This window comes from Sus scrofa, chromosome 11 (genome assembly GCF_054392235.1).
Source record: "Sus scrofa isolate SSC_HxYL_T2T_F1_AM1 chromosome 11, Sscrofa_HxYL_maternal_Yorkshire_Landrace_v2.0, whole genome shotgun sequence".
Taxonomy (NCBI): domain Eukaryota; kingdom Metazoa; phylum Chordata; class Mammalia; order Artiodactyla; family Suidae; genus Sus; species Sus scrofa.
Genome location: NC_139393.1, coordinates 20,167,776 through 20,191,409, shown reverse-complemented (window position 1 = coordinate 20,191,409; position 23,634 = coordinate 20,167,776). Strand labels below are relative to the sequence as shown.

The 23,634-nt window shown below is 39.7% G+C and overlaps 1 protein-coding gene across 4 annotated transcripts in view; it reads right to left on the bottom strand.

The window, feature by feature from the left end:
- Positions 1–10,780: 10,780 nt before the first annotated feature.
- The window catches only part of SUCLA2 (succinate-CoA ligase ADP-forming subunit beta), a 54,572-nt gene continuing 41,718 nt past the window's right edge, over positions 10,781–23,634 (bottom strand). For 3 of the 4 annotated variants that reach the window (NM_001444553.1, XM_021065585.2, XM_084981143.1), the window contains 3 exon segments: positions 10,781–11,563; positions 15,946–16,034; positions 16,872–16,992. In NM_001444553.1, coding sequence (NP_001431482.1) covers positions 11,489–11,563; positions 15,946–16,034; positions 16,872–16,992 — 285 coding nt within the window. In that variant the 3' untranslated portion in view covers positions 10,781–11,488. 4 annotated transcript variants of the gene reach the window in all.

The window sequence follows — 23,634 nt, the reverse complement described above, 5'->3', positions numbered from 1 at the left end:
GGAACCTCTGAAATGAGGTACCCTGGCATGACCAAGTCTGGTCCACGGTAAGTGCACAGATCAATTTGAACACCTGTCCTCCTACCCCTGCCCCAAGCCAGTGTTTTGCAAAGAACTACCTGCATTAGAATCACCTAAGGAGTTTATTAAACACGCACGTTTGCCAAGTCAACGGAATTAGAATCTCTGGATATGAGACCTGGGAAGCTGCATGCTTAAGAGGCATCTGAAAGAGTTTTTTGAGTGTACACCCAAATCTGAAAACCACTGGACGAGGTCAGCTGAGACCTAGTCTCAACACTTTCTAAACGCCTACCCCAAGTAAATGTTAAAGAAAAAGACGTCTGTAAATGCCAGTTTGCAGAAACGATCTTATTACACAGTGGCACAGCTTCAAAGGAAAAATAAAAGCCCGGGGGAGGGGGGCATCAAGGAAGTTTGTGTCCCCGCCACTGTGATTTCAGAAAATATGTGAGTACAATGTAGCTGATCAACTGGTGCAAATACTGCTTAATCCATAAACAGGCCTTGCCTGACAGTCTGTCTACCATTGACCTCTAAAGCAGATCAGACAGAGGATGATTTCCTGGCCCATGTTTAATTGCCATTCACCTTGTAGGACTCGTGACCCTGGAAAGCCCATTTCTCACGAAGATACTGGATGTCTGATTACGTCGAATTGAGAAACAATGGATTCTTTGGGGTATTTTGTTACTGTTTTTGTTTTAATGGCACTTCCTCACTTCAGAAGCAGCCTGGAATCCAACCAGCCTTTTTCTCACTGAGGAAATTCCAAAACAATAGACTTCTTTCAAAGGGCATTTCACTCACAAATGCCCTAAATGACTGTCTTGCCAAAACCTGCTTCCGTGAGATCTTTTTATCTAATCCTTGCGCAGCGCTCTATCAGAAGTTCAGTCATTTAACACGGCATCGACGACATAGATTTTTACAGTCCCCTCACCACCCTGCTTTCTCAACAAGAGCATCTCTACAAGAGGGGCGCTAGGCCAGGTGCTCTCCCACAGAAACTAACCTTTGCCTAGTGGGGCATTAATGCTCAGCCAAGCAACCTGTCTCAGTCCACGGTCAAGTACAGGAGAGGGGCAGCTTCTAAACCACGGGGCAAACACCAGGGAAAGGAATGGAACCACAACAGGCACCAAATGTCAGGACTGCTGGGTCTGCCTAAGGGGTCAGCAAGGGCTTCTCATCGGGTCCTCCTGATGACCTCCTCCAACAGTAAGAGAAGCATTAGACAGGAGTTCCTGTCGTGGCTCAGTGATTAACGAATCGGACTAGGAACCATGAGGTTGCAGGTTCGATCCCTGGCCTTGCTCAGAGGGTCAAGGATCCGGTGTTGCCGTGAGCTGTGGTGTAGGTCGAAGACAAGGCTGGGATCCCGCTTTGCTGTGGCTCTGGCGAAGGCCGGTGGCTACGGCTCCGATTTGACCCTCAGCCTGGAAACCTCCATGTGCCACGGGAGTGGCCCAAGAAATGGCAAAAAGACAAAAATTAAAAAAGAAGCATTAGATAGAGATTCAGATCTAAGCCTTCCCCCTTCACAGGAGTCTTGGCACACCAGACCCAAAGTAAATCATCACTCAAAGCAGTATTTCCATTTCTTCCTTATCAGCCCACACAGTCTTTTACGTCTGGTGTCAAATATTGTAGCTTATTTTTCTCTAGCAAAATCTGAATCATCAGAAGAGGAAAGTTCAGGTTTTTTTCACAAAGTAACAGTGATAACTATGATAGCTAAGTGGCTGAAGGGGAAAACCATGCCATGGTTTCAACACTTTCTTAACTCCTGTCCCAAGTAAACATTAAAGAAAAATACATCTGTAAATGCTGGTTTGCAAGACATCCAAGAACACATAGGAAGGTGGTATATAATAAAGATGGCCATTCCAAAATGGGTGGGAAATAGATGAAATAATAAGCAGTGTTTATGAAATCAGCCAGCCATTTAGGGGGAATAAACATGTGCATTCATAACCCAAGTTCAGACCTTATACCAAAACAAGTCATACCTTTCAAAATGTGTCATGAAAACCAGAAACCACAAAGACTGCACATTTGATTATATTAAAAATTACATATGTGGAGTTCCCGTCGTGGCTCAGTGGTTAATGAATCTAACTAGGAACCATAAGGTTTCGGGTTCGATCCCTGACCTTGCTCAGTGGGTTAAGGATCGGACGTTGCCGTGAGCTGTAGTGTGGGTCACAGACGAGGCTCGGTTCTGGCGTTGCTGTGGCTGTGGCGTAGGCCAGCAGCTATAGCTCCGATTAGACCCCCAGCCTGGGAACCTCCATACGCCATGGGAGCGGCCCTAAAAAGACAAAAAGGAAAAAAAATTATATGTGAGAAAAATACTATATGATTCCACTTGTATGAGGTATATAAAACAGTCAAAACTCACAGAAACAGACTGGAACGGTGGTTTTCCAGGGTCTGGGTAGGGAGGGGAAGTGAGGAGTTGCTATCCAATGCGTATAAAATTTCAGTGATAGAAGAATAACAAGTTCTAGAGATCTACTCCACACCACTGTGCCTACCAGTAACTGTATGTGCACTTACCATTTTCTTGAGAGGGTAGATTTCATGTTAAGTGTACTCACCACAATTTTTTTTTTAAAGTACCTATGTTAAAAAAAAAAAAAAAAAAGGTACCTAAAAAGCAAAAAAAAAAATTGGAGTTCCCCTTGTGGCTGGGCGGAAATGAATCTGACCAGTATCCATGAGGATGCAGGTTCAATCCCTGGCCTGGATCAGTGGGTCAGGGATCCCACGTTGCTGTGGCTGTGGCATAGGCCAGCAGCTGTAGCCCCGATTGGACCCCCTAGCCTGGGAATTTCCATATGCCACGGGTACAGCCCTAAAAAGACCAAAAAACAAACAAACAAACAAAAAAAAGTATGTAGCATAACAAACTAATGGTTACCTCAAGTATGCAAAGAGTTCTTAAGTATCAATAAGAGTGAACAATCATTGGTAAAACCGTCAAAGAGCATAAAATGGAAGTCACAAACACACAAACACACACACACACACACACACACACTCCTCAACAAAGGAGTAGTAAGCAGATGAAAATCTAGTCAAGGAAGGACATGGGTTTTGGCCCTTGGAATCAGCAACGCACTGTTGTCAAATGTTTGGAAAAACCCTTAGGCACTGGGAAGGGGAGAGTAACCAGTACAGACTTCCTGCAAAGCAGTTCAGCAACTGCCATGGAAATGCTGCATATATAGTAATGTTTTTACACAGCTATTCCACTCATAGGTTTTTATCCAAAGGAGAAATTAACCACATGAGGAACATATGCACCAGCGCATTCACTTCTGTTGTTTATAATGTCAAAAATGTAGAAACCAAATGTCAATAATGTAAGATGTGGAGTTCCCATCATGGTGCAGCAGAAATGAATCCGACTAGGAACCATGAAGTTGTGGGTTCAACCCCTGGCCTCGATCAGTGGGTTAAGGATCCAGTGTTGCCGTGAGCTGTGGTGCAGTTTGCAGAGACAGCTCAGATCTGGCGTTGCTGTGGCTCTGGCGTAGGCTGGCGGCTACACCTCAGATTAGACCCCTAGCCTGGGAACCTCCATATACCATGGGTGCAGACCTAAAAAGACAAAAATAATAACAATAATAATAATAATGCAAGATTGGGTTATGTAAAATGCTGGTACATGCACCCTTTTGTATGTGTAGCCATTAAAAACGATGCATACCTATACTGAATGCCATGGAAAGATGGACTACGTGTTTACTGAGGAAAAGCAAATTGTGGACTATTATATATAATTTGCTCCCATTTGTGTGAAAGTATATTCAAATATCTGTGCACATATGCTTGTATGTAGAGAAGAACAGAAGAATGTTTATCAAACTGTTAACAGTAGTTATTTCTGGGTTCTGGCATTTCAGTTGATTTTTACTTGTCTTGCACTTTCTGTGTTTTTTGTTGTTGTTGTTGTTTGTCTTTTTGCGTTTTCTTGAGCGGCTCCCGTGGCATATGGAGGTTCCCAGGCTAGGGGTCTAATCGGAGCTGTAGCCACCGGCCTTCGCCAGAGCCACAGCAGCACGGGATCCCAGCCACATCTGCGACCCACACCACAGCCCCAGGGCAATGCCAGATCCTTAACTCACTGAGCAAGGCCAGGGATCAAACCCACAACCTCATGGTTCCTAGTTGGATTCGTTAACCACTGAGCCACGACGGGAACTCCTTTAATTTGTTTTTACAATGAGTGTGTATCATTTCACTAAAACAAAGGTCCCTTTTTCTAAAATGACATCAGCTTTTTATTTTTTTGGTTCCCCCCCACCCCCAGCCAACTCCATAGCATATGGAAGTTCCCAGGCCAGGGATGGAATCTGAGCCAGAGCTGCAACCTATGCCACAGCTACAGCAATGCCAGATCCTTAACCCGCTCCGCCAGGCTGTGGATCTAACAAGCACCTCCACAGAGACACGCCGAATCATTAACTCACTGCACCACAGCGGGAACTCCAAAATGATGCTAGTTTTATCAAACACATATATCAAAACGAGACTAGAAAGATGCTTTCTGCTTTCAGATCTCATCAGAGGAATAATCGTGACCTAGTCAAGCTTTGTCCCAGTTTCCTTCTTATGAAACAACCATCCCATTCCCCTGGAACATGTTACCTGAACATGCAAAGCCTCAACTGGTGGTCAGACAGCTCCTACTAAAGGCACTGAGGATGTTAGCGTTCAGTTTGCATCATACAAGCCAGACAGGAAGCTCAGGCCATCCCTGACCCTTTCGCTGCATCCCGCAGCTTGCTAAACTGAGCAATATACGGATTAGTGTTGACTAGACTCTAGAGCACACAGCAGTCATGTCACTTTTTTGATTAGTGGCAATTGCTTCACAGATTTACAAAGCTCCGCTTGAATCTCTCAACCCTGGATGTTTGTTTAAATCCTAGTACACATTCATGTGTTTACATCCCCACAAATTGGATGTGATAGCGTGTTCCTTAGTCCTACTCGGAATGTGATGTGTGTGGATGGAGGCTGAGCCACAGAGATCACAAATCCTCAAAAAAAAACAAAAAAACAAAAAAAAACTGCAAGACACAAGCAAATATTTAAAAGTAAACATTTAGAAAGTCTTATGGCAATTTGAAAGAGCAATTTTATGCGGTTGAATCAAAAACAAAAGAATTGAGGCTTATATTTGGCATGCTTTTTGTTTTTTCTAGTAACAGATTTTACTGTATGAATTAGTCCATGACAGATGAGAAATTTTTTAGATTTTTAATTTTTATAAATCAGCACTTTACCTCAGTTTCAGAGGTGAAACTAATTTTTAACAGGATGTGTTAGTGTATTAAGTTTCCCATTGCTGTCATAACAAATTGCCACCATTTTTAGCAGCTTTAAACAGTACAAGTTTAGGAGTTTCCATTGTGGTTCAGCAGGTTAAGAACCTGACGTGGTCTCCGTGAAGATACAGATTCAATCCCTCGCTCAGTGGACTAAGGATCCAGCATTGCCGCAAACTGCAGTGTAGGTCACAGATGTGGCTCAGATCCCGTGTTGCTGTGGCTGTGGTGTAGGCCGGCAGCTGCAGCTTTGATTCGACTCCGAGCCTGGGAACTTCTATAAGCTGCAGGTGCAACCCTAAAAAGACAAAAAAAGGTACAAATTTATCATCTCACAGTTCTGTGGGTCAGAAATCCCAGTGGGCTTGTCTGGTTTCTCTGCGGAGTCTCACAAAACCAAAATCTGGGAAGACTCCACGACTAAACGCATTCCAGCTGTTCAGAAAATCCAGGTCCTTTCAGCTGTAGGACCGGGATCCCCATTTCCTTGCTTGCTGTCAGCTGAGAGGGCCTCTCCTTGCTCGTGGACTCCTCCATCTCAGGAGAAGCAATGGTGCTTTGAACTCTTCTCCTGCCTGGAGTCTCTCAACTTCCCCTTCAGCTACAGCGCTCTTGCTTCCAGCTGGAGACTGTTCTTTGCTTTTAAGGGCTCCTGTGATTAGAATAGCCCTTGTTATGGACTGAATATCTCTGCCCGCCCCCCCCCCCATTCCTGTGCTGAAACGTAATGTTCAATGTGATAGGATTAGGAAGTAGGGCCTTTGGGAGCTGCTTAGATATGAATGGGGAGCCCCCATGAATGAGATTAATGCTTTTACAAAAGGGCTCCCACAGAGCTCCCTAGCTCCCTCTGCCCTGCAAGGACACAGCAAGAAGGCATCATCTATGGACCAGGAAGAAGGCTCTCATCAGAATCTAGCGATGCCTTCATCTTCGTCTTCCCAGCCTCCAGATCTGTGAGAAACACATTTCTGTTTGCCTGTCAGCCACGTAGCCTATGGTATTTCATTACAGAAGCTCAAAAGAACTAAAATAGCCCTCTGGGGATAATCCAGGATAATCTCCCTATTTTAAGATGCACAGCCTTAACCTCATCTGCCAAGTCCCTTGCTGTGTAATGTAACCTAGGCACAGGCTCCAGGGACCCGGCTGTGCACATCTGCGAAGGGGCCATCATTCTGCTGACCACAGACAGGCCAAGGTGAAGTCCAGGAGTTCTCACATATTTGTCCTTCAAGTAGGGAACCTAAAGGCTAAAGAAAAGGAAGGAAGGTTATAATGATGGAAGGGCAGACACGGGGGGCATGGAGGGCACATAACACTCCTTCAGGAAGCTGACTGAAGGGATCCTGGCAAGGTGGGCCCTTCCAGCCTCATTTTTCTAGGATGGCTGCTTCCTGAGTAGAGTTTGCTGTGGACTCTACCATCGGTGGGATCACCAAGCGGAGGGAGGCAAGTGGGGGGTGGCTCTCCCCCAGGAAACATGCCTGGGGGGGAGGGGGGGCGATGCCCAGGAAAGCAGCCGTGTACACACACAGTGGAAGAAAAACAAAACAGAGAAAGAAGCTGCTTACATGTGAAGAAACGAAAAGTTGTCCGTCATTGTTCCTCCTTATGAGGCAAAGTCATGAGCAGAAAAAGATGCGGGCAAAGCTGGCTCTTTGACAAGGAGAACAAAGACTGCTGCCACCTTGATCTCAAGAACATTCAACAGGAAGGCAAATCCCGGCCCTCAAGGACACACGGCCTTGTCTCGAGTCTCCTGCATCAATCACCACGGGCACGCCTGCCTCTCCCCGTTTTCTCCTCTCTAGGCTGTCACCCCGACACCAGCTTTTACGTCGTTATTACTTTATCCCTTCATGATCCCCGCTTCATTTTAAGTCAAACTTTAAACAAAAATTGATTTACCAACCTTTGATCTTTCCTCATTTTATACTGCAAACCTCTAAATCTCATTTCAGTTTATCACTGCATGATAAATTACACACATCTGAAAATGGATGTTTCCACAAGACTTTTCTCACCCTTTACGTTTCAACACGACCAAAGAGCATGGCTGTAATTACAGCCCCGCACACCCGACCCATGGCCTGCTAACATCGACACCCATGATTTTCAAATCTCTTTAAATAGAGATCTTTGCCAGACGCAAACAACTCACTAAAAGGTTAACAGTTTCGATGTCCTGCTGGGGTTGTGAGTGTTGTTTCTCCTTTTGTTGTTTTTGCTTATGTTTTCTCTTAACGTGTGGGCTTTTAAAATTCCATCTGCTACAAAACACCAGGCTTACTGCCCTAGGTTCTGGAGCTGTAAAGCTGATATAATAGTCAAAATTGGTCCTCTTTGATGCAGAAACTGCAGTTTATATGGATCTACTGAACTGTAACTGGAGAAGTCAAATGTTCAAGTAAGGTGGGGTTTTTTTGTTGCTTTTTTTTTTTTTTTTTTTCTTTTTTTCACATGAAGCAGGTAGGGCTATAGGGAAGGAACCTTCATGAGCATAAGGCCCAGCACTTTACTGTGCTTGACTTGACTGTGCTTGGCAGATACTGTTTTTCACAAGTTGAAGGTTTGAGGCATACTTGCTATTGATGCCATTTCTCCAACAGCATTTGCTCACATCACGTCTCAGTGCCACATTTTGGAATTTTTTAATATTTCGAACTTTTCTTTTGGTCTTTTTAGGGCCGCACCCACAGCATATGGAGGTTCCCAGGCCAGGAGTCCAATTAGAGCTGTTGCCGACAGCCTACACCACAGCCACAATGCCAGATCCAAGCCGAGTCTGCAACCTACACCACAGCTCACAGCCACATCAGATCCTTAACCCACTGAGCAAGGCCAGGGATCAAACCTGCAACCTCATCGTTCCTAGTCGGATTCGTTTCCGCTGTGCCACCATGGGGACTCCTAACTTTTTCATTTTTGTTACATTGGTTAGGGTGATCTGTGATCTTTGATATGACCACGACTCACTGAAGGCTCAGATGGCTTTTATTTTTTAGCAATAAAGAATTTTTAAATGAATTTAATGAATTATTTAATGAATAATGTTGTTTAGACATAATGCTGTTGCACACTAAATAATCTATGGTATAGTGTAGACCTTTTACATGCACTAGGAAACCAAAACATTGTAACTCTTTCCTGGATACTTGCTTTATCGCAGTGTTCTAGAACAGAGCGCCCATTATCTCCGAGGGGGAGATCGGGTGGGAGGGTGTGTTAGTAGCCACCGGCCAGTTGTTTCAGCTCTCCCTTCTCCACAAAACTGACTTCCTCCTGTACTGTTACTTATCATTCTTACCCAGATTAGTTACACCCTATTTCAGTTCCCCTAGACATATTGTATCCTCATGTTGACTTCTCAGCTGCAACTGATATTACTGATCATTTTGACTTTGCCCCAGAAACATTCTTATCTTACTTTCCCTGAGTCCACTACTGAGCAGGGTTGGGAGATCACAGCCAAGGCAGGCACTCTCCCTCTTGTGGTCCAAGCACGAGACGGCTCCCAAGCTCCTAGCTTCTCATCCTAGCAGTCCTTAATCTGAGTGAACTCAGCCCTTGATGTTTGCTCTCTCAACACCCAACAGGAGTTGTGGTTTTAAAATACATCAACATGGGGGTGGGGAGATGTGCTTGGGTTATGGGATGGAAATCCTGTGAAATTGGATTGTTATGATCATTATACAACTACAGATGTGATAAATTCATTTGAGTAATAAAAATATTTAAAAAAATTTTTTTAAATACATCAACAAACTCTGATACTTCTCCCTTCAAAAGTAGAGCTAAGGTGTCCCTGGTGGCCTGGGGGTTAAGAACCCGGTGTTATCACTGATACGGCACAGGTTCAATCCCTGGCCTCAGAACTTCTGCAGGTGTGGCCAGAAAAAAAAAAAGAGAGAGAGAGAGAGGGAAAGGGTAGAGCTGAATTTCCTTCTTATGGGCTGGACGTAGTGATTCATTTCTAATAAGACAGTGGCAGCAGTGACAAGAACATAAATATCTGAGATTAGAACACGAAAGGCATTGTGGTTTCCTTCCTGTTCCCGTCGATCACTTGCTCTAGAGGCAGGCGGTGCCCTATTACGAGGACACTCAAGCAGCCCCATGGACAGGCCAACAGGTGGCAAAACTGAGGCCAACAGCCATGCGTGAGCCATCCTGGAAGTAGGTCCTCTTACTGGAGTAAAACCTGCCAAGGACTACAGAGCACCCAGATAAACTGCTTCTGAATTTCTGACCCACAGAAACTATGAGATAAAAATGTTGTTGTTTGAAAATCAAGTTTTGGCATAATCCATCATGCAAGAATAGAAAACTGAAACACTGGTATTACCAAGAGTCTATATTACATCATCTCTGAAATCCCAAGCACTGTCTTCTTTCCTGATTAGATCCAACCAGTACAAACACCAGTCTTTTCTGAGCTAATCATTGACTAGAATTCTTTGCAATTTTTTTAATTAAAAGCTAAAGACTTGTACTCTTAATTATAACTTTATCACAATTTTAAGTGATTAATGGCTCTGATTTAGTCTTTTATTAAAGTACAGGCAAGGAAGACAGATTGATAGACAATGATATATGTATAGCTGATTTGAGTATATATATATTTCATGTAGTCTCTCTATATAATTTCCTTTCCTCTCTCTTTCTCTTTGCCTGTCTCCCTCTTCCCAGTAAAAAATTCTAGTGAAGATTAGAAAGGAGCTAAAAGAAACTGAGGTATACTGAAATTTAGAAACATGCCCCCACTTATACAGCTAGTAAGCAGTGAAGCCAAGATTCAAACCAGATAGTCTATTTCTAAGTTCTATGCTCAAAACCATCATGTTACACTGCTTCTCACAGTATGTTTGTGTCTTTTTTTTTTCGGCCATGTATCCATGGCACACGAAGTGTCCGGAACAAGGCCTGAACCCATGCCACAGCAGTGACAATGTCAGATCCTTAACTGCTAGGCTACAAGGGAACTTGTGTGTGCGTATCTGATCACCCTTTTAAGAAATAGGTGGGAGTTCTCAGGTTCACAGTATGGTTACATACCCAGCTTACTCCTTGGCTATCTCCTTCCATGGTACTTACACTGTTAGCATCACATGGTCTTAACTCTGTTATTAGTTAAATATCAACCGTTCTATATGCAGTGAAGAAAGGATGGCCACCTACATACACATATACACAAACTGGGACACAAAGACAACCTGTTTTGGGGGGGAGAAGGTACCAGAGGGCATACACATAAATAGTGTAATTCAGGTGAAATATCTGTAGGTAGCTTTAAAATATGTAATATCATGCCCAGGACATGATCTACAAATTGGTTCCTCCGAGGTGGTGAGTGCAGTGATGAACACATCACCTTCCACTATGTTCACTTGAAAAAGAAAAAAGAAACATCCGAATCACATTGGGAGATTTTTATTAATTTAAACTGACATTGTTAATTTTGTCTGCCACGTCCTTAGTACATACATCCTTACTTGATACAAACCTACAGGTTCTTCTCAACACCACAGGATTATGAGGACCTGCGGTTATCAGTGTTTTGTAATGATTAAAACAATGTTCAAATAATTCACCAGTTACTTCACTGAAATACTTAAAAGAATATTCTGGGGAGTGTCTGAAAGATCTGTTTATAAATAGTGATTGATATATTTAGTTAGGTATTTGGTGTTGAAGATAAACATTTCTTATATAAAACATTGTTTTAATACATCGCTCTACTAATGAAACTAGTTATTAGATATAATACATTTCTAACACTAAAGAATAAAGCTTTATCTTCATATTTATTTTATTCATAAGACTCTTATCAATGACGGATGCTATATCCAACCATAATAAACTGGCATATTGCAAGTGACATTCTAAAGAAGTGAAAACAAAGGCTGCAACAGAAGAAACTAGAAAACTGCATTACACATTCGTTATGCAAGCAGCCCATTCTGAACAGAAACAAATGCAGACCAAATGCTTCTAAAAGTTTCTTTGCCTAGATGGCAATTACGATCTCCACACACGAAAGAGGAAAGGAACAATAATAACACAAAACACAGTATCTTTAACGATTATAGCACATTTAACATCTGCAGCCATCCACCGGGTTCTCAGATTGGCAACTGGAACTTCACATCCACCTGGGCTTGCTTGGCTAAGGTCACTATCTCAGAGAGCTTTACAACCTAAAAGGAAAGAAAACAAATGCTCATTGTCTCTGTTTTCACAAAAACATAGAATCAGAATGATTGGTCAATGTGAAATTAACGGCATGTTCAATCCTTTTCATTTAAAACACCTGGGCTATTATGACACTGCTATAAATCGCCTCACAGTCTTAGAAGCATTTGCCACTCTTGAAGGACAGTCAAATCTGACACTATTCACAACCTACACTGGATTTTATTTATATATATAAAATCAAAAGGTATTAGATACATTTCTGATGTATACATATACCTCTTTTTTATTGCCTAAATTTTATTTTTTCCTTTTTAATTGAAGTATAGTTGATTTTACTATGTTGTATGTTTTACGTGTACAGTAAAGTGATTCAGTTATATACTCATACATATATATACTTTACAGATTCTTTTCCCTTCTAGATTATTTTAAAATATTGAATATAGTTTCCTGCGCTATACAAAAGGTCCTTGTTGTTTATGTATTTTGTATATGAGAGTGTGTACATGTTAATACCAAACTCCTAATTTGTCCCTCCCTTGCCTTTCTCCTTTGGTAACCATTAAGTTTGTTTTCAAAGTCTGTTTTGTAAATAAATTCATTTGTATCATTTTTTAGATTCCACAGATAAGCTATATCACACAATATTTATGTCTTTCTCTGTCTGACTTACTTCACTTAGTATGATGATCTCTAGGTCCATCCATGTTGCTGCAAATGGCATTATTTCATTCTTTTTTTATGGCTGAGTAGTATTCAATTGCATATATATACCACATCTTCTTTATTCATTCATCTGTTGATGGACATTTAGGTTGCTTCCATGTCTTGGCTATTGTAAACAGTGCTGCTATGAACATAGGGGGGTGCATGTATCTTTCTGAATTATACTTTTCTCCAAATATATGTCCAGGAGTGGGATTGCTGGGTCAGATAGTAGTTCTACGTTTAGTTTTCTGAGGAACCTCCATACAGTTTTCCATAGTGGTTGTGCCAATTTACATCCCCACCCACAGAAGGAGGGTTCCCTTTTCTCCACACCCTTTCCAGCATTTGCTATTGGTAGACTTTTTTAATAATGGTCATTCTGACCGGTGTGAGGTGATACCTCCTTGTAGTTTTGATTTGCATTTCTCTAATAATTAGCGATGCTGAGCCTTTTGTCATGTGCCTGTTGGCCATCTGCATGTCTTCTTTGGAGAAATGTCTATTTAATCTTCTGCCCTTATCTATCTTTAAAAACAGAAACAGTGACTGTCTTAGCTGGATACTACACAATGCAAAGCACATCTAAATAAAATTTGTTTTTAAAAGAATGTATAAAATTTTAATTTATCATGTTGGGATAGGAGCTTGGGTCTAGGGGTTAGTATTTTACTAACAGTAAATTAACAATTATCAATCTGAATTCCAATATTCTCTCTAGAATCTGAGAATATGAAGCTGGTGCCATATAAAATACACAAATTAAACATATCGAAAACCAAACAACAAATTTAGTTTCTCTCCTCCCCAGAAGTTTTAAAGTTAGACACCTCGAGTTCAGACCCCACCCTGATGCTTATGACATATGATCCTGGATAAGTTAGTTTATCTAACCTCTGTTTCTTCATCTATAAATATAGAGATTACACCACCAAAATTGTATTAAATGAGATAATACTTGAAGAAAAAAAAGCCTTAGCACTGCGTGCACAATAAATTACAAATGGTAGCAGTTACTAATATCATCATCACATTATGTTAATAGTATCATGACTTCCCATAACTTCCTACCCAGTAGGAAAACACTGCACATAACTTAGATCAACTGTTCACGTTCACCTTTCATGGTCTATTGGAGTCTTCTCCTTTCTTCCCATGTCCACAAAGCTCTTCTTAACTCAGGCTCTCATTGCAAACGAGTGTGTTTCAGACCCAAGTTCTACCCTATCCATTACCTTCACTTCACCTCACATCTAATTATGACTCTAGCCAGACTCCATCTATCCCTCACTCTTCCTCTCAACAATTAATTCTACATCTCAAAGTCAAAACAGGCTTTCTGCAAGACTTCCTCCCTACTATTCCCTTATTCAAAATCTTAATTTAAATTCAGGACTGAATATAAGATCCTCTGTCTCTAAACTGCAGTTGAATTTCATTTCCTAGTTAACTACTTTACCCAAGTATGTCCCAAAAAAGGAAGTAAGACCTTTATTATTCTTATAGAAAGATATCACATTAACTTGGCAAATCTTAAGCCTATTTATTGATTAAACCATATACCTGCAAAGAGTATTCTGTGAACCATCTATAAACATGGATGGGAAAGAATCAAAGGTTCTCACTTAGAAACATTTCTGTATCTCCTAGAGAGTGTGGACCAAGATATAGTGTTAAGGAGAAGAAATGAGGTAAAATACATGTTACCATCACATAACGCGGGAAAGGGGAGACATATGTACACATATATGTACATATATTCACACACATATTCACATATATTATTTGCTTGTGTTTTTCAAATAGTGAAAAGATGAACCAAAAAATTCTTAAAAACTTAAAAAAACTGGTTACCTGTGGAGAAGGAACCAAAAGGAAGAGGCATAAAGGCTAGGTTCTTTGAATATACCTTATTTTACAGTTTGACTTTGGAACCATGTTAATATTTATAACAAAAAAATTTTTAATAAATTCCTTTAAAGTAAATAAATGAAACTAACTGTGTATCAAAGTGGGATAAAACAGAGAACTATTTCACATGAATTTTAAAATCCAGTAGATCATGGGGAATACTTCAAAGGACAGAAAGAACTGCACATGCAAATGCTGAGCTGCTTTCAGTCATCATATTATTAGTATTATTATTGTAAAACGTTCATGTCTATATTGAGGGACAAAGCAAATAAATATTTTATATGGAATGGGAAGAGAAAAACAGATATCAGCTAAAGAAAGGAAAAAAACTGTACTCCTGGATTTGCACTGGAAATACCAATGTGTTCTCAGGTATTTCTCTCTTTAAAAAATACATATTTTCCTAGATTTGCCACTTAAAATGTAGAAACAATGAACAGCCCAATAGCTACAAGTACCCTTAGCACTTAAATAGTGGTGCCTAAATGCCATTTGTTTGATTCCAAGTCTGCAGCAAGAAATGTAAAGATGAGCCTGAAATATCTCATAATATCAGAAAGCATATCACAGGGTATGTGGGAAGGACAAAGGACTCAACTTTTAAGAGGTTCCCACTGACCCAAGATGGGATAATCTAAGCATCAATAAAAATAACTACAATGGATTGAACCACATCAAATAATATCTAAATCCATGAGTTCAAATAGCATATGCATACACACACAAACGCAAGACACACACCTAAAAACAGAAACTAAGAAACAAGAGCCTAGGTCACTTTTGTAGGCCATAATGGAAAAAAATCATTACTTTGAAAACTCATCAATAAAAGCAAAGAGGTAAGTCCTGCTTTCCCTATGCAAAATGTACTTCATAACGACAAATAGTTGATACAAGAAAGTTTCACTTTTTAGAAGTATTCCACATAATAAATGAAGAATCACAGAATTAGAATATCACCACTTTGCATAAACAAAATACTGGATCTAAGTTATGAGTGTCAATGACTGCTAGTATTACACAAAGAGAAATAATCTGGTATTTATATTCCTCCTTATGGAATTAGACAAAATCAACTATAAAATACTCTTGCTCCTTGCTTCCCAAAATCAAATATAAATATTATCAACCCTATAGACTGAACTACCAGATTACAGGAAATACAGGAGCAGAAGAGCATGTTAAATGACACCCCAGGGATACAATCATTCACATCCAGACTACAGGCAACACTATAGGACTACCGGCCTGGTTTTTTCAACAAATAAACTTAAGGGGAAAAAAAAAAAGGCAAGGGAGAATCCACAGATGACGAGAAATTTAGTGAAATATTAACCAACTGCCATGCATAGACTTATTCTGATCCTAATTCTAACAAAGAACCTAAGCAAAAAAACATTTAAGAGAATCAGGGAAATTTCAATACATGAGTAGACTATTTTTATAAAATATAAATAAAATACCACTATCCCATCTGAAACAAGTAATAATAATAATTCCTTTATATCATCAACATCTCTACCTTTTATAGATACATGATGATATGTGTGAAATGCTATATAATGTCTGGGACTTGCTTCAAAATCATCATGGGCAGGAAACAAAGTAGGTAAGAATAAGATGAGATAAGATTGGACATGAGCTGATAATTGTTTAAGATGGGTGATAGGTATACGGGGTTCGACACTGCTAGTATTTAGGTGAAACACCAATTATTTTTCATACACTTTGCAAATTTACCCTTAAATTAACATAGCCTGTTTACCATTTTAGCAGCTTCGTCCAAGTCATCACAAGCAAGAATTTTAAGTCCACTGTCTGCTATCAGTGCCTTAGCATCATCAACTCGTGTACCTGGAAATGATTTATGCAAATATAATTATGTTTTAAATATCTACACAAAATCATTTAAAATGTTTGTCACAATGTAAAGTATGCATTTCAACCTACTTCCACCATTTAATATAAATGCTTCTAAATCAAAGAAAACAATGTAAAAATCTAGAGTTATCTTGTGAAATTCTTTGCCTTAGCACATTAATAGTGATTAAGACAAGTCAGAATTCAAGAGAACTCACAACAAATAAATAATGTATCAACTTATACCAAGTAAAACTATGAAAAATTTTGCCCCAATGTTAAAAATACTTTAACGTATGTTTTAAAATTATTCCTCTCACAGTTCCCATCATGGCTCACTGGAAACGAATCTGACTAGTATCCAAGAGGATGAAAGTTTGACCCCTGGTCTTGCTTAGTGGGTTAAGGAACAGTAGGTTGCAGATGGGGCTCAGATCCCGCATTGCTGTGGCTGTGGTGTAGGCTGGTGGCTACACCTCCAATCTGACTCCTAGCCTGGGAAGCTCCATATGCCGTGGGTAAGGCCCTAAAAAGACAAAAAAAAATTTTTTTTTAAATATTCCTCTTATTTAAAAAATATAGAGAGACTCTTATTTTAAAAATACAGCTATTTAGGAGTTCTCCTGCGGTGCAGCCGGTTAAGCATCTGGCGCTGTCACTGCAGTGGCCTGGGTTACTGCAATGGTGAGGGTTCAATCCCTGGCCTGGGAACCTCCACAGTTGCAGCCATAAAAAAAAAAAAAAAACAGCTATTTAAAACTATATTTTACTCCTCAGAATATGAACTTTTAAGGGTTCATAGAATAACTGCAAGATATCTTTTACACTCACCTTGTAACCGTACCACAATAGGTATTTTAATTTCCAAATCCTTTACTGCCATGACTATACCCTGTGCAATAACATCACACCTCATGATTCCTCCAAAAATATTGACCAGAATAGACAGTACCTGTAAATAAAATATTTCGGTAGATTAAAATCTTCAGAGAATAAGTATTTGTCTTTCCTTTTCAAGAAAATATTAGTATCTGTGCCTTATGATAAAAATTAAACTCCACTGGGTCACTTTGCTGTTCCAACTATAATGGAAAAAATAAAAATCATTATTAAAAAAAAAAACAGGAATTCCCTTCGTGGCTCAGTAGTTAACGAACCTGGCCGGGATCCATAAGGATGCAGGTTCGATCCCTGGCCTTGCTGTGTTGTTAGGTTGCAGATGCAGCTCGGATCCTGCATTGCTATGGCTGTGGTGTAGGCTGGCAGCCGAAGCTCCAATTTGACCCCTAGCCTGGGAACCTCTATATGCCATGGGTGCAGTCCTAAAATAGCAAAAAAAAAAAAAAAAAAATTAACTCCATAAAAACATTTTCAAACCAGCCATCCCCCGCAGCTCTCACTGCTGAAGTCCACCACCCACCAAAACTTATCTCCCCTCCTTGGGTAATTTCAACACCTGGCTCAGAGTCTTTTCCCTCCTGCACCAGATGAACAAGACCTCCTGACTCCATTTGCTTGTTTCCTATTGAGTGTGGCCATTACCCACATGACTCTCCCAGACCACGCTGTAAGACAACACCACATGTGGCATCTCCAATTTAGGGCTCGTCAATTATATCTTCATTTTCCTCCATCTACTCTACCAACTTTTCACATAAACCAGGCCCTCAAGATCACTCAACATCTATACGCCCACTCCTGGCTACATGTCACATCGAAACCTCAGGGCCTGTCCGGGTCAGCGTTTTTTCATCATCACACTGATAGTCTGAATCACTGTTCTGTCCTCTACCCAAAAAAATCTTAATTGTTTTTTTTAAAAAAGAGGCTTAGTTCTGAATCACAAAAAAAAAAAAAAAAAAAAAAAAAAAAAAAAAAAAGGCGGCTCACTTAGCTCATTCAGCCATCCCAGAACTTCTCAACCAGTGAGATACAAATGGATTAGAGCCGCACCAAGACATCGTTCCCTTCACCCCTTACAACAACTAAGAAGGTCCTGGATAGCCGGTGCCTTGAGCCAGTGGCCTCTGACAACAAGCAACCTTCCCCACGTACCCCTCCTGCCCCAACGAAACATCATTCTCTGTGAAAGCCACGGCATGAAAAAAGTAGAGACACGCTGAGCTACACTAGGCAGTCCTTATCTTTACCACTATTATTTCTAGATTCAAGAAATGAAGGTCTAAAATTCATAATGGAACAGAATCGATAGTGGCCCATTTCTCTCCCGCCCACCTCATTCCAGACAGCTACAGTAAGCACCACAAGGCACCAGCCAGCACTCAAGCCTTCAAATGACTGGATCTCACTTTTACCTCCCGTCCACTTGAACTGGTTACGACCAAGGGCACATCCTTGCCATGACCAGAATGAACGTCTCTAGGGCATCAAATGTGTAAATCCCACTCTCGTTCAATCTCCTCTCCTTTCACCTTTAACACCTTCCACCTCTAACTCCATCAAACCCAGTCTTTCCCTCTCAAAGCTTCTAGTCCCTCAACCCCCTTCTAATCTCCACCAATCTGATGAGCTTCACCACGCAGCCTGGAAGCTATAGCTGAACAAGCCAACGAGACTGTCATGTGCATACGAAACTGCCTCCGAGCCACTCATACCCAGGCTACCTGCCATCCCCATTCAAATAACGCATTCTTGGAGAATTCCAGCCTATTCGTTTATCCATTACAACTTCAAGAAAAAGCAAAAGAGTGAGGGGGAAAAAAAAATGAAGACCTTTGAAACACTAGCATAACCTGAAGAACAGTGTAATAATGATTCACCAGCAATCTTTTCCTTAATAGTCTGACTCACACCTTAGGAGGCCGACTCACATCTTTCAACTTTCTTCATGGGTCTCCTATGCTACTTCGAACCCTCTAACTTTTAGCCCATCATCTTCCTTTCTCCAAACACCTTAAGAAGAAGTAACCTCCTCTCTAAAATTAACCTCATTGCTAATTACCACACTGTGTCTCCTCAGGTCTTTCTCCCTTTTTTAAACCATACTCACACTCTTCTGTATCTTCAAATCGCTTCTTTTCCTCCAGCTACAGAGAGCCCACCTTCTCGGTCTTCTACACAAACACACAAACATCTAGCACACAACTCTCAATCCTACCTCCATTTAACTGCTAGCACTCTAGGTCCTTCTGTGCCTCCACAGACCCCCTGGAATAGTAACTCTCCTCTATGACTCCACACCCTCAATTCTCGGTCACAACTCAACCCAGTGCAACCGGGCCCCTGGCCCCCTCTCCTCTCCTGTTCCTACTAAGGTTCCCAATTACCTCTCTCAGTTTATTCTACATGGTTGCTCTTACAGCATCAGACACTACTGCCCATTCCCTTACTTCTCAAAACTCTTCACCCTGGCCAGTGATGTCGCAACCACTCTCTCCTGATCTGCAACTCTCTCTCAGATTGTCCTCTCCCTCTTTTATTGTGTCTTCCTTCCTAAATCAATCCTTCAACACTGAGTGGGGGAGCGAGGTTCCATTCTCGGTTTCCGAGTATCACTTGCATGAATCATCTTACCAATTGCTAACACTTCAACTTTTCTCAATACACTGAAGACTTTCCAATATACATCCAAGCATTATAGGAAGAATATCTTTACAACTATCTCCTAGGCATAGTCACCACAGTGCAAACTTAACACATTCATTCACAAATACTAAATTTCTTTACTTTGCTTCTAACAGCACAAAAAGTATCACCAACTAATGATTCTCTCCAGGCACAAGTTCCAACCAATTCTTCCCCATGCTACCCCCCAAAAAAAGAAAAAATGAATTTAATGATTTTTTTCATTTTTCATCTTTTTGTAATTTTTTATTAAAGGATACTTAATTTACAATGTTTTGCCAATTTCTGCTGTACAGCAAAGGGTCTCAGTAATACATACATATACATTCTTTTTTTAAATATTCTTTTATATTCTTTTCCATCATGGTCTATCCCAGGAAACTAGATACAGTTCTCTGTGGTATACAACAGGACCTTATTTTTTATCCATTCTAAATATAACAGTTTGCATCTACTAACCCCAAATACCCAATCCCCTCCACTCTCTCCCCGTTAGCAACCACAAGTCTGTTCTCTAGGTCTGTGAGTCTATTTCTATTTGTAGATAGGTTCATTTGTGCCATATTTTATATTCCATATATAAGTGATATCATAGGGTATTTGTCTTTCTTTCTGACTTATTTCACTTAATATGATAATTTCCAGTTGCATCCATGTTGCTGCAAATGTCATTATCATTTCTCACGGCTGAGTGGTATTCCACTGCATATATAGGTACCTCATCCTCTTAATCATTCATCTGCCAACAGACATTTAGGTTGATTCCATGTCTTGGCTATTGTGAATAGTGCTGCTATTAACTCAGGGGGTGCATGTATCTTTCTGAATTACAGTTTTGTCTGGATAGATGCCCAGGAGTGGGACGGCTGGATCATATGATAGTTCTATTTTTAGTTTTTTGAAGCCCCCCCATACTGTTTTCCATAGTGGTTGTACCAGTTTACATCCCTACCAGCAGTGTCGGAAGGTTCCCTTTTCTCCGCATCCTCTCCAGCATTTGTTAATGACGGCCATTCTGACTGTTGTGAGGTGGTAACTCATGGTAGTTTTGATTTGCATTTCTCTAACAGTTAACATTGTTGAGCCTCTTTTCACGTGCTTACTGGCCATCTGTATGTCTTTTTTGGAGAAATGTCTCTCTACGTCTCTTGCCCATTTTTTGATTGGGTTGTTTGTTTTTTGACTCTTGAGTTGTATGAGTTGTTTGTATATTTTGGAGATTAAGCCCTTGTCGGTTGCATCATTTCCAACTATTTTCTCTCGTTCCCTAAGTTGTCTTTTCACTTTTTTTTTTTTTTTTAATGGTTTCCCTTGCTGTACAAAAGCTTGTAAGTTGATTAGGTCCCATTGGTTTATTTTTGTTTTTATTCCTATTGCCTTGGGAGACTGACCTGAGAAAACATTTGTATGGTTTATGTCAGGGAATGTTTTGTCTATATTCTCTTCTAGGAGTTTTATGATGTCATGTCTTACATGTAAGTCTTTAAGCCACTTTGAGCTTATTTTTGTGCATAGTGTGAAGGTGTGTTCCCGTTTCTTTATTTACATGTGGCTGTCCACTTTCCCCAGCACTACTTGCTGAAGAGACTGTCTTTTTCCCATTTTACGTTCTTGGTTCCTTTGTTGAAGACTAATTGACTATAGGTGTCTGGGTTTATTTCTGGGTTCTCTATTTTGTTCCACTGTAACAATGTCTATTTTTGTACCAATACCACACTGTTTTGATTACTGTGACTCTGGAATACTGTCTGAAGTCTGGGAGAGTTATGCCTCCTGCTTGGTTTCTTCCCCTCATGATTGCTTTGGCAACTCTGGGTCTTTTGTAGTTCCACATATATTTTTGGATTATTTGTTCTGGTTCTGTGAAAAATGTCATGGGTTATTTGATAGGGATCACATTAAATCTGTGGACTGCTTTGAGTAGTATGTCCATTTTAAAAATACTAATTTTTCTAATCTAGGAGCATGGGATATCTTTCCATTTCTTTGAATCCTCTTTAATTTCCTTTCTTAATGTGTTATACTTGTCAGCTTATATATCTTTCACCTCCTTGGTCAGATTTATTCCTGGGTTGGTTTTCTGTTTTTGCTTTTGGTGAGATTTTTAAAGGTTTTTTTTTTTTTAATATATTACTATTCTAATATTTCATTGTTAATATACAGAAATGCAACTGATTTCTGAATGTTAATCTTGTATCCTGCTACTTTGCTGAATTCATTTATCAGGCTGAGTAGATTTTTTTGTGGAGTCCTTAGAGTTTTCTATATATAATATTATGTCATCTGCATATGGTGATAATTTTACCTCTTCCAATTTGGATTTTATATATATATATATATATATATATATATATATGTTTGATTGCTATGGCTAGGATTTCCAGTACTATGTTGAGTAAAAGTGGTGAGAGTGGGCATCCTTGTTCCAGATTTTAGAGGGAAGGCTTTCAGTCTTTCTCCATTGAGTACTATATTAGCTGTGGGTTTGTTGTATATAGCTTTTATTAGATTGAGATACATTCCCACAATACTAACTTTTGTGGGGTTTTTTTTTTTTTTATCATGAAAGGAGGTTGAATTTTGTTAAATGCTTTTTCTGCATCTATTGAGATGATTATTGGTTTTTTACTTTTCTTTTGTTAATATAGTGTGTTGAACCACCTTGTGAACTTGAGGTGAATCCCACTTGGTCATGGTATATGATTTTTTTTATGTGTTGTTGGATTCAGTTTGCTAAAATTTTAAGAATTTTTGCATCTACAGTCAACAGATACTAGCCTATAATTTTCTTTTTTAGCAATATCTTTGCCTGGTTTTGGTATTAGGGTGATGATGGCTTCATAAAATGTCTTTGGGAGTGTTCCTTCTTCCTCAATCTTTTGGAAACATCTAAGAAGGATCTGTATAAATTCTTCTTTGTATGTTTGGTAGAATTCACCTGTGAAGCCATCTGGTCCCAGACTTTTGTTTGTAGGGAGTTTTTTTGTTTTTTTAAAATTACATGTTCCATTTCAATTTCAATTCTACTGACTGTATTCTTATTTGGTGAGCTATATATTTCTAGAAAGTATCCCATTTCTTCTAGGTTAAAAAAATTGTTAGCATACAATTATTCAGAGTATTCTCTTATGGTTTTTTATATTTCTGTGGTATCAGCTGAGATTTCTCCTTTTTTAGTCCTTATTTGGGTTTTCTCACTCTTCTTCTTGGTGAGCCTGGCTAGAAGTCTGTCAATTTTGCTTACCCTTTCAAAGAACAAATTCTTGGTTTCATTGACTTTTTCCTATTTTTTTAATCTCTATTTATTTCCTGTCTGATCTTTATTATTTCCTTCCTTCCACTGACTTTAGGTTTTGTTTGTTCTTCTTTTTCTAATTCTTGGTGGTAGGTTAGCTTGTTTGAAATTTTTGTTTTTTGAGAAATGCCTGTAACACTATGAACTTCCCTCTAAGAACTGCCTTAGCAGCATTCCATAGATTTTGTATGGTTGTATTTTCACTGTTGTTTGTCTCAAGGTATTTTTTAGTTTCTTTTTTGATTTGTTGAGCCACTGGCTTTTTAGTACCATGTTGTTTAGTCTCCATGTTTTTTCTCACTTCTCTTTTTCTGTTGTTGATTTCTAGTTTCATGCCATTATGGGTCAGAGAAGATGCCTGAAGTAATTTCTATACTCTTACATTTGTTGAGGTTTGTTTTGTGCTCCAGTATATGGGCAATCCTAGAGAATGTTCCATGTGCAGTTGAAAAGAATGTATATTCTGTTTTGGGGGGATGTAATATCCTGAAAATATCAATTAAGTCTAACTGTTCTATTGTGTCATGTAGGATCTCTGTTGCCTTGTTGATTTTCTGTCTAGAAGATATGTCCATTGATGTGAGTGGGGTGTTAAAGTGTCCTACTATTATTGTATTCCCATCAGATTATCCTTTTACTGCTGTTAGTATTTGTGTATGTATTTGGTTGCTCCTATATTAGGGGCATATATGTTGATGACTATAATATAGTCTT